At 48.4% G+C, this 17,883-nt stretch overlaps 2 protein-coding genes across 3 annotated transcripts in view; one reads left to right on the forward strand and one right to left on the reverse strand.

Annotated features, from left to right (window-relative positions):
- LOC125559040 (myosin heavy chain kinase C-like) overlaps positions 1-17,883 on the reverse strand; it is a 36,931-nt gene that overhangs the window by 15,352 nt on the left and 3,696 nt on the right. Inside the window, exons 2-4 of the mRNA XM_048720856.1 lie at positions 17,390-17,562; positions 16,663-16,791; positions 15,186-15,338 (exon numbers count right to left, since the gene is read on the reverse strand). Coding sequence (XP_048576813.1) covers positions 15,186-15,338; positions 16,663-16,791; positions 17,390-17,557 — 450 coding nt within the window. The 5' untranslated portion in view covers positions 17,558-17,562. The remainder of the gene's footprint in view (positions 1-15,185; positions 15,339-16,662; positions 16,792-17,389; positions 17,563-17,883) is intronic.
- Positions 91-6,841, forward strand: LOC5501502. Of its 2 annotated transcripts, none has more exons than XR_007306290.1 (2): positions 91-6,669; positions 6,741-6,841. XR_007306290.1 is itself a non-coding variant. In XM_048720850.1 (2 exons), exon 2 carries the CDS (start codon positions 500-502, stop codon positions 6,362-6,364), a length of 5,865 nt encoding a protein of 1,954 aa, XP_048576807.1. In that variant the 5' UTR covers positions 91-270; positions 342-499; the 3' UTR covers positions 6,365-6,841. The 2 variants fall into 2 exon arrangements, 1 of the variants encoding a protein (XP_048576807.1); XM_048720850.1 differs by having other exon boundaries at positions 91-270; positions 342-6,841.

The raw sequence follows: 17,883 nt of genomic DNA on the forward strand, positions 1-17,883 counted from the left end.
TGTTACCTTGGGTGTCATGGAACCCTTCACTCCGCCTTGGAATAGTGTCAATACATGGGGTGTTACCCTGGGTGTCATGGAACCCTTCTGTTGTCGCCATTATCCGGGCTCCCTGTGTTAGAGGCCTGGTTCCGAGCTTTGCGCGGTCGCATAGCCTCGTGCAAAACGTTTTCAGTTCGTCGAGAATTTCCTGGAGTTTTTTATTGGAGTTTTTGACCTGAATCTAATGAATATTGTATGGATTTGTTTTTGGATGGATTCCGCACCCGTGTAAGTATCATGCGTTTGTATAATTAGCGGAAATTGCCATAATTTTCATCTTCAGTATTTGTTTATTTCAGCGAATCTCGTGGTAATTCGTGATAATTTTGAAGTTGAAACTCGTGTAGAACTTTACCCGTGAATATCGACAAGTGGAAACTAAAAGTTGTGTTCATATCCAGAAGCATCTCATCTATCTGACCTATCTGAATTCCAACATCATTCGACGGAAGAGTAAATGAACACTGAGGATTATTATCTTGGAAACATGAGTGAAAACGAAGCTAGTAGGGAAGTCGAACGAATAGAAAGCAAGAAAAGGTCCCTAGGAGGCTACCTAGGGCGCGTGAGTATTCACATGAAAGAGCTCAAAACTTGTCTTGATGATCCCTCTAGAGCCAATGAAATACAGACAGCCTTGAATGAATTACAGTCGGCTTTGAATAACTATGAGGACTGCTATCAGTCGTACATTTTGGAAGAATTGGCAACCGATGAATTCAACAGAGTGAAAGAGAAATTTGAAGAAACTCGTAATGAGTGTGAAACTACTACCAAATTGGCAAATGAACGTTTGAAGAAAGGAAAGTCAAACTCAACTAAGTCAAGGCTGTCTAGTAGGTCTAGGAAATTAAGAGAGAAAATAGAAATGAAAAAGCTTCTTTTGCAACAAGAAGAAGAGATAGCTCAGCATCGAATGGATCTGGAACGTAAGAAAATAGAATTGGAATATGAACAGAAAGCGAGAGCATGTAAGCTCAAGTTCCAGGTTCAAATCGCAGAAAAGGAAGCTGAGTTATTAGAAGAGAGAGGGAGTGAGTCTGATAGTTGTGTGTCAGAAGAGTATAAAGGGGATGTAGGGGTCATGCCACCCATGTCTCAAGAGGAAAAGCTAATGAAATGGACCGAGCAATGTGACCCCATTCCTGATAATCCTAGACCAGACACACCTAAGCTAATGGAGGGCCCTTCCCATCCTAAAGACCCCATTCCTGAGAGAAAACCCCAGATTAATGACCAAGAAGCCCCCCCTAGTAGTTATAGGAAAACCCTGTTTGGTTTTCTTCCCGTGAACAATACTGATATCATGTTAAAGCTGACCATGCTCCAAGCCATGCAACCTGTTAAGTTCTCTGGGAATCCAAGTGACTTTCCTAATTTTAGGAAGAGATTGAGAGATAATTTAGAAGATGAAATTTTAAGTGATTCACAAAAGGTTGAATTCCTACCGAAGTTCCTCTCGGGGGAGGCTTTTGAAGTTGTGGAAAGGGTTTCCGGTTGCAGCTATTCAGTGATAGTTGATATTTTGGAAGACCGATATGGGCAGCCAGCGACCGTCGCTGCTTCTTGTATTGACAATTTGACCAGAGGCCCAAGATTGAACAATCATGATTATAAGGGACTGAGGGATTTTGCAGAGCAACTTGAATCAGCCTCAAAGAAACTTGTTGGGGAATATGCTATTGAAGCCAGTACTATCTCAAACATGAAACAGATAGTTAGAAGGCTTCCCCAGTATTTAGTAAATAAATGGGGTGATGTATCCTACAAGATAAGAGAAAAGGGGGGTATCCCTAAGATTTCAGATTTGGCAGATTATGTGAAGAGGCAAGCAGCCATAAAGAATGACCCAGGTTTTGTTAACCTAAGCATGAGTGAGAACAAGGGTGGTGGTGATAAAAGACCCGAGCAGGGTGGGAAAGGCAAGAACTACCAGAAACAGACTTCTGTCTTTAAAACAGACATGGAAGGCTCACCCCTTGAAACTACTATGGGTAAACAAGCCCCAATTAAGACCTGTCCTTGCTGTCAAGGAGAACATAGGCTTTCAGACTGTGCAAATTTCAAGGGAAGGGACTTACCCGGCCGTTGGCGACTGGTAAAGGAGAAGAGATTGTGTCATATATGCCTTAGGCCAGGACATATGAGGGACAGATGCCATACAACCACTTTTTGTAACTGCAAAAGTGAGCGAAAACACCACACCTTGTTACATAACCCCCCTAGAGCTAAAGATGACCCTCCCAAAGAACTTAACTCGAGCGCAGGGGAGGGGACGACCGAGGGACCCCCTAGAAGAGACCATGCTCAGGGCACCCGGGGTGGGGAGCCACACAGGCAAACCGAGCAATACGCAACATTTTCTGAAAGAGCCACAAAAACGGTGTTACTACATGTTGTACCAGTTAAATTGATTGCCCCAAATGGGAACTCTCTGACAACGTATGGGCTACTGGATAATGGCTCAAGAGGAACTATGATAAGCTCGGAGGTTTCAGCGAAACTCGAACTTAAAGGTCATACTGAGGAAATATCCATCACCACCATGATGGGAAGTAGTAAGGAACAGATAGAGGTTGTGGAGTTTGAACTGCAACACGCAAGTGGTGAAGGGGATAGAATTCCCGTAACTGAGGGTTTGGTAACGAAGAAATTCAATGTCAACGAAAAGTGTCTTCCTAAAGATATTGACAGAGAGGCACACCCGCATCTGAGGGATATTGAGATTCCCTCGGTAGACATGCCTAAGGTTTCGGTTCTGATAGGAAAGGACGTTGGCTATGCGCATGAGGTGTTTGAAGTGCGTAGACCTGCGACGAAAGCCAGTGATTTGAAGGCTTTGAGAGGTCCTCTTGGATGGGTAATTACAGGAACCCTTCAAGGGGAGACCTCATGCAAGGAAGTAAACCTGAACTTTGCTGATTATAAGAAAGAACTTCAGCATCAGATTGAGCGGTTCTGGGATTTGGAGAGTTTCGGTACAAAGAGTGTTGGGACGGACAAGGGATCCCCAAGTTTTATATTGCACCATCTGTCCAGGGAAGACAGGAAGGCTATCGATAAGTTGGAGAAGACCATTACTAAGCGTGATGGTCACTATGAAACAGGCCTCCTGTGGCGGGATGATGATGTGACCCTACCTAATAACCGGAATGAAGCCGACAAAAGACTGAATAGTCTGAAGCGTAAGTTTTCACGAGAGCCTGGATTGGAGGAGAAGTATCGAGCAGCCATGGAGAAGTATATCACTAAAGGGCATGCACGCAAACTCAGCCCAGAAGAAGCACAAGAGACTGGACCGAGAACTTGGTACTTACCTCATTTTGCAGTGACGAATATCAACAAACCTGGTAAGCTGAGGATAATTTTTGATGCTGCATCAGAGTACCAAGGTACTTCGTTGAATAAGTACTTGTTACATGGACCTGATTGTACAAACAGCCTGACTGGGGTGCTCCTACGGTTCAGGGAGGACAATGTTGCAATGGTAGCTGATATAGAAGGGATGTTCCTTCAGGTCGGAGTTAGAGAAGAAGACCAAGATTCTCTGCGATTTCTTTGGTGGGACAAAAGCTCTGATGACCCTCCAGAAGAATATGCCATGAACGTGCATGTCTTTGGGGCAACCGACTCGCCTTGTGCAGCCAACTGGACACTCAAGAAAACTACAACTGACAATGCTGGTGACTTTGGAGATACCACCATCGAAACTGTCCTGCATAATTTTTATGTGGATGATGTACTAAAAAGCGTAGACACGAGTGCGAGTGCAGTCACGCTTGCGAACGAGTTAACCGAACTTTGTGGTAGAGGAGGGTTCAACCTCACAAAGTTTATGAGTAACAGTAGGGAGGTCCTTGCTGAAGTGCCTATCGAGAAGAGGGCAGCACCAACGCTTGATTTAGATCTTGATGAACTCCCAGTCGAGCGGGCACTTGGAGTTAGATGGAACGTGGAGACAGACACCTTCGGGTTCAAGGTGAGCAACACTGAGAAGGCTGATACTATGAGAGGAGTACTATCGACAATCAGCTCTGTCTTTGACCCTTTGAACTTTGCTGCACCAGTGATAATGCGTGGCAAGCAGATCATGCAAGCCCTATGGAGGCGGAAGGCACCATGGGACGAGCCGCTCAGTGGAGACATTCTGCGTCAGTGGCAGACATGGAAAAGGGAACTTGTACAGCTTGAAGATTTGTCTATCCCCCGATGCTACTTCAGCAGGCCAGACCATGAAGGTGTTGGACTACAACTCCATCACTTTAGTGATGCCTCGGAGGCAGGATACGGGTCAGTAAGCTACTTACGAATCGAGTACCCGGACGGAATGGTGGAGTGTGCTTTCGTCGCCGGAAAGTCAAGGAATGCACCTATTAAAGGCTCAACCATCCCAAGGCTGGAGCTACAAGGAGCCCTACTGGCAACACGGGTGGACCAAGCAGTTCGCCGAGAACTGGACCTGAAGCCTGACAGAGTCGTGTTTTGGACTGATTCGATGATAACACTTAACTATATCAATAATGAAACCCGCAGATTCCAGACGTATGTAGCCAACAGGGTTACAGAGATTCGCGAAGCGACTAATCCTGACCAATGGCGACACTGTCCGGGAAAACTAAATCCTTCCGACGAAGTAAGTCGAGGTCTAACCATAGATGAGTTTCTCCGGGATGAGCGATGGCTTAATGGTCCGAGTTTCTTGAGAGAGTCAGAAGATCAATGGCCAGATAATAAATTTGATGCCCTGTCTGAAGAAAGTCTGGAGATAAAGAAAGAAGTGTTCTTCACTGACCTGGAGCCAGGAGATGGCCTGGAAAAGCTTCTAACCGACACTTCTGATTGGATGAAGACCATTCGAAAGGTTGCGTGGGTAATGAAGTTTGTGGAGTGGTTGAAGACAAGAAAGCATGCAAAGCCTACTGAAAAGACACCTGGAGAGTCAGAGAACAAGCTAAGTCCAGACGACATAGAACGCGCCAAGCGACGAATAGCTGTACTAGTACAGCGGGAAAGTTTCCCTGAAGAAGTGAAGGCTCTGAAGGCAGGAAAGGAGGTGAATGTTGCTAGTGCTATCTTGAAGCTTAAGCCGGTCATGAAAGGCGATGAAGTTATGAGAGTTGGAGGAAGGATCTCGATGGCACCGATGAGTGATGATGCCAAGAATCCCATGATATTGCCGAAACAGAGTCATATCACTACTATCTTGATCCGCCACCTACACGAAAGCAACGGTCATTGTGGCGTGGAACAAGTACTATCCCTGCTGAGAGAGCAGTTTTGGATTGTGAAAGCGAGAGTGGCCATCAAGGCTGTTCTTGGAAGATGCATTCATTGTCGCAAGCAAAGAAGAACTACTTTGAAGCAAGAGATGGGAGATCTACCTAGAATTCGGATGATCCCTTACGAGCCACCCTTTACGTATACAGGTATTGACTATTTTGGACCGTTATATGTTAAGCGGGGAAGAGGAAGAGTGACTGAGAAGCGCTGGGGAGCTATCTTTGTTTGCATGAACTCCCGAGCAGTTCATCTCGAGTTAGCTAAGTCGCTAGAGACGGATGATTTCATACTCGCTCTGATGAGGTTCCTGAATCGCAGGGGCCATGTTGTGGAACTGTGGTCGGATAACGGGTCCAATTTTGTGGGAGCTGATCGGGAGATACGTGAACATCTGGAAGGAATGGATCATGACAAGATCGGACGTGAGTGTTCTGCGAAAGGATGCAAGTGGATCTTTAATCCACCTGGAGCCACCCACATGTCAGGCGTGTGGGAGAGGATGGTGAGAGTCGTCAAGCGAAGTCTGAAGGCGATCCTGGGGAAGAACCCCCTCAACGATGAAGTGCTGACCACCGTGTTTACTGAGGCAGAACGTATCGCGAATTCAAGACCGCTAACCCGGAATCCAGAGAATCCTGATGATGAGGATCCTCTTACGCCCAATCACTTTCTGAACGTGCGACCTACGATGAATCTTCCTACGGATACGGATGAACGGGCAGATAAGTACAGTCGGAAGCGGTGGAGACAAGCGCAATTACTTGCTAACCACTACTGGCGTCGCTGGTTGAAAGAGTACATTCCTTCCTTGCAAGTTCGAAGCAAGTGGAACAGGAAACAGCGAAACCTACACGTCGGAGATATAGTGCTCGTTGCGGACGACAACGTTGGACGAAACAACTGGCCTCTTGCGCGCGTGATTAATGTGTTTCCTGGCGTGGATGGATTGGTAAGGAGTGCAGAGGTGCGCGGTAAAGGGACGACCTACAAGCGCCCGGTAACCAAGTTGTGTCTGCTGGAAGCCGAGGATGAGGATGTCTAGATACGGATCCGATTGGAGACTCAAGGGACAGACGTAGATAGTGTAATATAGAACGGAAATTAGCGTTATGACAATACGTTTATAGTTATGAACCTCCTCCGCAGGAGTTCATGGGGGGCGGGATGTTGTCGCCATTATCCGGGCTCCCTGTGTTAGAGGCCTGGTTCCGAGCTTTGCGCGGTCGCATAGCCTCGTGCAAAACGTTTTCAGTTCGTCGAGAATTTCCTGGAGTTTTTTATTGGAGTTTTTGACCTGAATCTAATGAATATTGTATGGATTTGTTTTTGGATGGATTCCGCACCCGTGTAAGTATCATGCGTTTGTATAATTAGCGGAAATTGCCATAATTTTCATCTTCAGTATTTGTTTATTTCAGCGAATCTCGTGGTAATTCGTGATAATTTTGAAGTTGAAACTCGTGTAGAACTTTACCCGTGAATATCGACAAGTGGAAACTAAAAGTTGTGTTCATATCCAGAAGCATCTCATCTATCTGACCTATCTGAATTCCAACACCTTCACTCCCCCTTGGAATAGTGTCCATACCTGGGGTGTTACCCTGGGTATCATGGAACCCTTCACTCACCCTTGGAATAGTGTCCATACCTGGGGTGTTACCCTGGGTATCATGGAACCCTTCACTTACCCTTGGAATAGTGTCCATACCTGGGGTGTTACCCTGGGTGTCATGGAACCCTTCACCCCCCTTGGAATAGTGTCCATACCTGGGGTGTTACCTTGGGTGTCATGGAACCCTTCACTCCCCCTTGGAATGTGTCCATACCTGGGGTGTTACCCTGGGTGTCATGGAACCCTTCACTCCCCCATGGAATAGTGTCCATACCTGGGGTGTTACCCTGGGTGTTATGCAACCCTTCACTCCCTTTTGGAATAGTGTCCATACCTTGGGTGTTACCTTGGGTGTCATGGAACCCTTTACTCCCCCTTGGAATGGTGTCCATACATGGGGTGTTACCCTGGGTGTCATGGAACCCTTCACTCCGCCTTGGAATAGTGTCAATACATGGGGTGTTACCCTGGGTGTCATGGAACCCTTCACCCCCCTTGGAATAGTGTCCATACCTGGGGCGTTACCTTGGGTGTCATGGAACCTTTCACTCCGCCTTGGAATAGTGTCAATACATGGGGTGTTACCCTGGGTGTCATGGAACCCTTCACCCCCCTTGGAATGGTGTCCACACCTGGGGTGTTACCTTGGGTGTCATGGAACACTTCACTCCCCCTTGGAATAGTGTCCATACCTTGGGCGTTACCCTGGGTGTCATGGAACCTTTCACCCCCCCCTTGGAATGTGTCCATACCTGGGGTGTTACCCTGGGTGTCATGGAACCCTTCACTCCCCCTTGGAATAGTGTCCATACCTGGTGTGTCACCCTGGGTGTCATGGAACCCTTCACTTCGCCTTGAAATAGTGTCAATACATGGGGTGTTACCCAGGGTGTCATGGAACCCTTCACTCCCCCTTGGAATAGTGTCAATACATGGGGTGTTACCTTGGGTGTCATGGAACCCTTCACTCCGCCTTGGAATAGTGTCCATACCTGGGGTGTTACCCTGGGTGTCATGAAACCCTTTACTCCCCCTTGGAATGTGTCCATACCTGGGGTGTTACCCTGGGTGTCATGGAACCCTTGACTCCCCCTTGGAATGTGTCCATACCTGGGGTGTTACCCTGGGTGTCATGAAACCCTTCACTCACCCTTGGAATAGTGTCCATACCTGGGGTGTTAACTTGGGTGTCATGGAACCCTTCACTCCCTTTTGGAATGGTGTCCATACCTGGGGTGTTACCCTGGGTGTCATGGAACCCTTCACTCCCCATTTGAATAGTGTCCATACCTGGGGTGTTACCCTGAGTGTCATGGAACCCTTCACTCCCCCTTGGAATAGTGTCCATACCTGGGGTGTTACCCTGGGTGTCATGAAACCCTTCACTCCCCCTTGGAATAGTGTCCATACCTGGGGTGTTACCCTGGGTGTCATGGAACCCTTCACTCCCCCTTGGAATAGTGTCCATACCTTGGGCGTTACCTTGGGTGTCATGGAACCCTTTACTCCCCCTTGGAATGGTGTCCATACCTGGGGTGTTACCCTGGGTGTCATGGAACCCTTCACTCCCCCTTGGAATAGTGTCCATACCTGGGGTGTTACCTTGGGTGTCATGGAACCCTTCACTACCCCTTGGAATAGTGTCCATACCTGGGGTGTTACCCTGGGTGTCATGGAACCCTTCACTCCCTTTTGGAATAGTGTCCATACCTGGGGTGTTACCCTGGGTGTCATGGAACCCTTCACTCCCCCTTGGAATAGTGTCCATACCTGGGGTGTTACCTTGGGTTTCATGGAACCCTTTACTCCCCCTTGGAATGGTGTCCATACCTGGGGTGTTACCCTGGGTGTCATGGAACCCTTCACTCCCCCTTGGAATAGTGTCCATACCTGGGGTGTTGCCCTGGGTGTCATGGAACCCTTCACTTCGCCTTAGAATAGTGTCCATACCTGGGGTGTTACCCTGGGTGTCATGAATTCCTTCACTTCGCCTTGGAATAGTGTCAATACATGGGGTGTTACCCTGGGTGTCATGGAACCTTTCACTCCCCCTTGGAATAGTGTCCATACCTGGGGTGTTACCTTGGGTGTCATGGAACCCTTTACTCCCCCTTGGAATGGTGTCCATACCTGGGGTGTTACTCTGGGTGTCATGGAACCCTTCACTCCCCCTTGGAATAGTGTCCATACCTGGGGTGTTACCTTGGGTGTCATGGAACCCTTTACTCCCCCTTGGAATAGTGTCGATACATGGGGTGTTACCCTGGGTGTCATTGAACCCTTCACTCCCCCTTGGAATAGTGTCCATACCTGGGGTGTTACCTTGGGTGTCATGGAACCCTTTACTCCCCCTTGGAATGGTGTCCATACCTGGGGTGTTACCCTGGGTGTCATGGAACCCTTCACTCCCCCTTGGAATAGTGTCCATACATGGGGTGTTACCCTGGGTGTCATGGAACCCTTCACCCCCCTTGGAATAGTGTCCATACCTTGAAGGTTACCCTAGGTGTTATGGAACTCTTCACTCCCTTTTGGAATAGTGTCCATACCTGGGGTGTTACCCTGGGTGTCATGGAACCCTTTACTCCCCCTTGGAATGGTGTCCATACCTGGGGTGTTACCCTGGGTGTCATGGAACCCTTCACTCCCCCTTGGAATAGTGTCCATACCTGGGGTGTTACCCTGGGTATCATGGAACCCTTCACTCACCCTTGGAATAGTGTCCATACCTGGGGTGTTACCCTGGGTGTCATAAAACCCTTCACTCCCCCTTGGAATAGTGTCCATACCTGGGGTGTTACCCTGGGTGTCATGAAACCCTCCCCCTCCCCCCCCCTTGGAATGTGTCCATACCTGGGGTGTTACCCTGGGTATCATGGAACCCTTCACTCACCCTTGGAATAGTGTCCATACCTGGGGTGTTACCCTGGGTGTCATGGAACCCTTCACTCCCCCTTGGAATAGTGTCCATACCTGGGGTGTTACCTTGGGTGTCATGGAACCCTTCACTCCGCCTTGGAATAGTGTCAATACATGTGGTGTTACCCTGGGTGTCATGGAACCCTTCACTCCCCCTTGGAATAGTGTCCATACCTGGGGTGTTACCCTGGGTATCATGGAACCCTTCACTCACCCTTGGAATAGTGTCCATACCTGGGGTGTTACCCTGGGTATCATGGAACCCTTCACTCACCCTTGGAATAGTGTCCATACCTGGGGTGTTACCCTGGGTGTCATGGAACCCTTCACCCCCCTTGGAATAGTGTCCATACCTGGGGTGTTACCTTGGGTGTCATGGAACCCTTCACTCCCCCTTGGAAAGTGTCCATACCTGGGGTGTTACCCTGGGTGTCATGGAACCCTTCACTCCCCCATGGAATAGTGTCCATACTTCGGGTGTTACCCTGGGTGTCATGCAACCCTTCACTCCCTTTTGGAATAGTGTCCATACCTTGGGTGTTACCTTGGGTGTCATGGAACCCTTTACTCCCCCCTGGAATGGTGTCCATACATGGGGTGTTACCCTGGGTGTCATGGAACCCTTCACTCCGCCTTGGAATAGTGTCAATACATGGGGTGTTACCCTGGGTGTCATGGAACCCTTCACCCCCCTTGGAATAGTGTCCATACCTGGGGCGTTACCTTGGGTGTCATGGAACCTTTCACTCCGCCTTGGAATAGTGTCAATACATGGGGTGTTACCCTGGGTGTCATGGAACCCTTCACCCCCCTTGGAATGGTGTCCACACCTGGGGTGTTACCTTGGGTGTCATGGAACCCTTCACTCCCCCTTGGAATAGTGTCCATACCTTGGGCGTTACCCTGGGTGTCATGGAACCTTTCACCCCCCCTTGGAATGTGTCCATACCTGGGGTGTTACCCTGGGTGTCATGGAACCCTTCACTCCCCCTTGGAATAGTGTCCATACCTGGTGAGTCACCCTGGGTGTCATGGAACCCTTCACTTCGCCTTGAAATAGTGTCAATACATGGGGTGTTACCCAGGGTGTCATGGAACCCTTCACTCCCCCTTGGAATAGTGTCAATACATGGGGTGTTACCTTGGGTGTCATGGAACCCTTCACTCCGCCTTGGAATAGTGTCCATACCTGGGGTGTTACCCTGGGTGTCATGAAACCCTTTACTCCCCCTTGGAATGTGTCCATACCTGGGGTGTTACCCTGGGTGTCATGGAACCCTTGACTCCCCCTTGGAATGTGTCCATAACTGGGGTGTTACCCTGGGTGTCATGAAACCCTTCACTCACCCTTGGAATAGTGTCCATACCTGGGGTGTTAACTTGGGTGTCATGGAACCCTTCACTCCCTTTTGGAATGGTGTCCATACCTGGGATGTTACCCTGGGTGTCATGGAACCCTTCACTCCCCATTTGAATAGTGTCCATACCTGGGGTGTTACCCTGAGTGTCATGGAACCCTTCACTCCCCCTTGGAATAGTGTCCATACCTGGGGTGTTACCCTGGGTGTCATGGAACCCTTCACTCCCCCTTGGAATAGTGTCCATACCTGGGGTGTTACCCTGGGTGTCATGAAACCCTTCACTCCCCCTTGGAATAGTGTCCATACCTGGGGTGTTACCCTGGGTGTCATGGAACCCTTCACTCCCCCTTGGAATAGTGTCCATACCTTGGGCGTTACCTTGGGTGTCATGGAACCCTTTACTCCCCCTTGGAATGGTGTCCATACCTGGGGTGTTACCCTGGGTGTCATGGAACCCTTCACTCCCCCTTGGAATAGTGTCCATACCTGGGGTGTTACCTTGGGTGTCATGGAACCCTTCACTACCCCTTGGAATAGTGTCCATACCTGGGGTGTTACCCTGGGTGTCATGGAACCCTTCACTCCCTTTTGGAATAGTGTCCATACCTGGGGTGTTACCCTGGGTGTCATGGAACCCTTCACTCCCCCTTGGAATAGTGTCCATACCTGGGGTGTTACCTTGGGTTTCATGGAACCCTTTACTCCCCCTTGGAATGGTGTCCATACCTGGGGTGTTACCCTAAGTGTCATGGAACCCTTCACTCCCCCTTGGAATAGTGTCCATACCTGGGGTGTTACCCTGGGTGTCATGGAACCCTTCACTCCCCCCCCCCCCTTGGAATAGTGTCCATACCTGGGGTGTTACCCTGGGTGTCATGGAACCCTTTACTCCCCCTTGGAATGGTGTCCATACCTGGGGTGTTACCCTGGGTGTCATGGAACCCTTCACTCCCCCTTGGAATAGTGTCCATACCTGGGGTGTTACCCTGGGTATCATGGAACCCTTCACTCACCCTTGGAATAGTGTCCATACCTGGGGTGTTACCCTGGGTGTCATGGAACCCTTCACTCCCCCTTGGAATAGTGTCCATACCTGGGGTGTTACCTTGGGTGTCATGGAACCCTTCACTCCGCCTTGGAATAGTGTCAATACATGGGGTGTTACCCTGGGTGTCATGGAACCCTTCACTCCCCCTTGGAATAGTGTCCATACCTGGGGTGTTACCCTGGGTATCATGGAACCCTTCACTCACCCTTGGAATAGTGTCCATACCTGGGGTGTTACCCTGGGTATCATGGAACCCTTCACTCACCCCTGGAATAGTGTCCATACCTGGGGTGTTACCCTGAGTGTCATGGAACCCTTCACCCCCTTGGAATAGTGTCCATACCTGGGGTGTTACCTTGGGTGTCATGGAACCCTTCACTCCCCCTTGGAATGTGTCCATACCTGGGGTGTTACCCTGGGTGTCATGGAACCCTTCACTCCCCCATGGAATAGTGTCCATACCTGGGGTGTTACCCTGGGTGTCATGCAACCCTTCACTCCCTTTTGGAATAGTGTCCATACCTTGGGTGTTACCTTGGGTGTCATGGAACCCTTTACTCCCCCTTGGAATGGTGTCCATACATGGGGTGTTACCCTGGGTGTCATGGAACCCTTCACTCCGCCTTGGAATAGTGTCAATACATGGGGTGTTACCCTGGGTGTCATGGAACCCTTCACCCTCCTTGGAATAGTGTCCATACCTGGGGCGTTACCTTGGGTGTCATGGAACCCTTCACTCCGCCTTGGAATAGAGTCAATACATGGGGTGTTACCCTGGGTGTCATGGAACCCTTCACCCCCCTTGGAATGGTGTCCATACCTGGGGTGTTACCCTGGGTGTCATAAAACCCTTCACTCCCCCTTGGAATAGTGTCCATACCTGGGGTGTTACCCTGGGTGTCATGAAACCCTCCCCCTTCCCCCCCCCCCTTGGAATGTGTCCATACCTGGGGTGTTACCCTGGGTATCATGGAACCCTTCACTCACCCTTGGAATAGTGTCCATACCTGGGGTGTTACCCTGGGTGTCATGGAACCCTTCACTCCCCCTTGAAATAGTGTCCATACCTGGGGTGTTACCTTGGGTGTCATGGAACCCTTCACTCCGCCTTGGAATAGTGTCAATACATGGGGTGTTACCCTGGGTGTCATGGAACCCTTCACTCCCCCTTGGAATAGTGTCCATTCCTGGGGTGTTACCCTGGGTATCATGGAACCCTTCACTCACCCTTGGAATAGTGTCCATACCTGGGGTGTTACCCTGGGCATCATGGAAGCCTTCACTCACCCTTGGAATAGTGTCCATACCTGGGGTGTTACCCTGGGTGTCATGGAACCCTTCACCCCCCTTGGAATAGTGTCCATACCTGGGGTGTTACCTTGGCTGTCATGGAACCCTTCACTCCCCCTTGGAATGTGTCCATACCTGGGGTGTTACCCTGGGTGTCATGGAACCCTTCACTCCCCCATGGAATAGTGTCCATACCTGGGGTGTTACCCTGGGTGTCATGCAACCCTTCACTCCCTTTTGGAATAGTGTCCATACCTTGGGTGTCATGGAACCCTTTACTCCCCCTTGGAATGGTGTCCATACATGGGGTGTTACCCTGGGTGTCATGGAACCCTTCACCCCCCTTGGAATAGTGTCCATACCTGGGGCGTTACCTTGGGTGTCATGGAACCTTTCACTCCGCCTTGGAATAGTGTCAATACATGGGGTGTTACCCTGGGTGTCATGGAACCCTTCACCCCCCTTGGAATGGTGTCCACACCTGGGGTGTTACCTTGGGTGTCATGGAACCCTTCACTCCCCCTTGGAATAGTGTCCATACCTTGGGCGTTACCCTGGGTGTCATGGAACCTTTCAACCCCCCCTTGGAATGTGTCCATACCTGGGGTGTTACCCTGGGTGTCATGGAACCCTTCACTCCCCCTTGGAATAGTGTCCATACCTGGTGTGTCACCCTGGGTGTCATGGAACCCTTCACTTCGCCTTGAAATAGTGTCAATACATGGGGTGTTACCCACGGTGTCATGGAACCCTTCACTCCCCCTTGGAATAGTGTCAATACATGGGGTGTTACCTTGGGTGTCATGGAACCCTTCACTCCGCCTTGGAATAGTGTCCATACCTGGGGTGTTACCCTGGTTGTCATGAAACCCTTTACTCCCCCTTGGAATGTGTCCATACCTGGGGTGTTACCCTGGGTGTCATGGAACCCTTGACTCCCCCTTGGAATGTGTCCATACCTGGGGTGTTACCCTGGGTGTCATGAAACCCTTCACTCACCCTTGGAATAGTGTCCATACCTGGGGTGTTAACTTGGGTGTCATGGAACCCTTCACTCCCTTTTGGAATGGTGTCCATACCTGGGGTGTTACCCTGGGTGTCATGGAACCCTTCACTCCCCATTTGAATAGTGTCCATACCTGGGGTGTTACCCTGAGTGTCATGGAACCCTTCACTCCCCCTTGGAATAGTGTCCATACCTGGGGTGTTACCCTGGGTGTCATGGAACCCTTCACTCCCCCTTGGAATAGTGTCCATACCTGGGGTGTTACCCTGGGTGTCATGGAACCCTTCACTCCCCCTTGGAATAGTGTCCATACCTGGGGTGTTACCCTGGGTGTCATGGAACCCTTCACTCCCCCCCCCCTCCTTGGAATAGTGTCCATACCTGGGGTGTTACCCTGGGTGTCATGGAACCCTTTACTCCCCCTTGGAATGGTGTACATACCTGGGGTGTTACCCTGGGTGTCATGGAACCCTTCACTCCCCCTTGGAATGGTGTCCATACCTGGGGTGTTACCCTGGGTGTCATGGAACCCTTCACTCCCCCATGGAATAGTGTCCATACCTGGGGTGTTACCCTGGGTGTCACGGAACCCTTCACTCCCCCCCCCCCTTGGAATAGTGTCCATACCTGGGGTGTTACCCTGGGTGTCATGGGGCGTCCTGCAGGGACGTTTCTGCTATGCTTCACATACGACCCCTCAAGAAAAGGCTCCATGACTGCAAACTCCCCGGCCCATGGCCCTCCATTGAACTTGATCAGAAATGCTTCAACAAATTTGATCTGTTGAACATGTCAAAAAAGGTATTATACATAAAACTTTTTGCAGCTTTGTATCTGGGCTGTGCCCCCTCCCAATATTTAAAAAAAATACACAAAAATGACATGTAGGGGCGTGGCTATGCCCCCAAATATTTTCTAAATGTTTCTGTATTGTGCCCCTCCAATATTTTGAGGCCTGCTACGGCACTGTGTATTGAATTATTTATATTCACATGCAGCAGTCCGAGCATTGAAGGTGGAAAAGGTAGTTCAAAAATGCAGTCAATAATCTCTGGTCTCAGTTTATGTTCAGTACAAAATATACTAAAAAAGTCAACTTGTCTCGGGTTCCTTTGAAACAGTACTTGAGCTTTAGCACTCTGGTCTGGCAGAAAAAATGAGAAGCACACAAGATGCAGCAACCAGCACTTTTGATAGCGGCTGGGTTCTGGTTAGCAAGGTCTAACTGTGCTACAAACCTGTTTGGTAGTGGCTGGGTTCTGGTTAGCAAGGTCTAACTGTGCTACAAACCTTTTTGGTAGCGGCTGGGTTCTGGTTAACAAGGTCTTACTGTGATACAACCTTTTCTGGTAGTGGCTGGGTTCTGGTTAACAAGGTCTTACTGTGATACAACCTTTTTTGGTAGTGGCTGGGTTCTGGTTAACAAGGTCTTACTGTGATACAACCTTTTTTGGTAGTGCCTGGGTTCTGGTTAGCAAGGTCTTACTGTGCTACAAACCTTTTTGGTATTAGCTGGATTCTGATATACAGGGTTTCTACTCATGTACTACAAACCTTTTTGGTATTAGCTGGATTCTGATATACAGGGCTTCTACTCATGTACTAGAAACCTTTTTGGTAGTGGCTATACAGGGCTTCTACTCATGTACTACAAACCTTTTTGGTAGTGGCTGGATTCTGATATACAGGGCTTCTACTCATGTACTACAAACCTTTTTGGTAGTGGCTGGATTCTGATATACAGGGCTTCTACTCATGTACTACAAACCTTTTTGGTAGTGGCTGGATTCTGATATACAGGGCTTCTACTCATGCACTACAAACCTTTTTGGTAGTGGCTGGATTCTTGTATGCAGGGCTTCTACTCATGTACTACAAACCTTTTTGGTAGTGGCTGGATTCTGATATACAGGGCTTCTACTCATGTACTACAAACCTTTTTGGTAGTGGCTGGATTCTGATATACAGGGCTTCTACTCATGTACTACAAACCTTTTTGGTAGTGGCTGGATTCTGATATACAGGGTTTCTACTCATGTACTACAAACCTTTTTGGTAGTGGCTGGATTCTGATATACAGGGTTTCTACTCATGTACTACAAACCTTTTTGGTAGTGGCTGGATTCTGGTTATATTGTGAAGCAAGATCCTGACACCTGTGCTGCATACGCACATCATTTTCTGCGTCTGTTCGGTTGTTGTCACCCTGAAGATCCCGCTTTATCACAACTTTCTGATGAAAAATGACCAACATAATCAACAACAGCATAAGAACACCATCAGCATCATCATCAGAATCACCAAAATAATCATGTAATTAAAAATGGTGTGGAAAATCATAATAATAATCAAACATCCTCATTTATCATCCCCGCCACCAGGCAATGATGATAATAATTATTATTATAATCATAATCAGTATTTCCATAATCATCATGATCATACTTATATCATTATCGTTATAATCAACAAAATGAAAATATCATCATAAGTATCATTATCATTGTAATCATCATTATCATCATAATCACTATCATCATCATTAGACCATCACCATCCTAATCATCAATAAAGTCTACTATCATCATCATCATCAACAACATAGACATCGTCATTACCATCATCATTATTGTCATCATCGTCATTATCATAATCATCAACATAGTTTATTGTCAACATCATCTTCAATAGTCTTTATCATCCTTATTATCAACAAGTATTACTTTTTACTATAATTATCACTATCATCATCATTATCATAATCATAATCACCAACAGAGTAATTAATTATCATAATCATCATTATCATCACCATCATCCTCATGACAGACCTGGAAGTCTGAGTGCCTGTATCCATGATGCGCCTGTCTCATGCCTCCATTTGCAAACGGACTCAACTCCACACTGATGATGCTATGACACGGTGTAAAGGTGTCAAGACTTTGGTTATACGAGTAGATCTCGACGGCCATGAACTTTCCACTAGACCCTGATGCCATGATCTCTATGATAGTCGAAAATAAACAGCTTTATTGTAAACCCACGGGTCCTAGGATAGTTTGAGTCCAACACTGATGTCTTATGTCTTGTTTGTGTTAAACCACGATGGTAGCGATGGGTACCTTAAAATTTCGCAAGTCTCGCAAAAATTTCGCAAGTCTCGCAAAATTTTCGCAAAGTCTCGAAACGTCGGCGTTTTTTACAGTCATTTGCATAAGCCACTGTCCGGCGTCCTCGATTCCATGCGACGCCATTTTCTGTCATTACGCGATGTTTTGCGAATTTTTATTACATTTATAACATTAGATAGTATGCTCGCCTGTTA

Source organism: Nematostella vectensis, chromosome 13 (genome assembly GCF_932526225.1).
Source record: "Nematostella vectensis chromosome 13, jaNemVect1.1, whole genome shotgun sequence".
Classification (NCBI taxonomy): Eukaryota; Metazoa; Cnidaria; class Anthozoa; order Actiniaria; family Edwardsiidae; genus Nematostella; species Nematostella vectensis.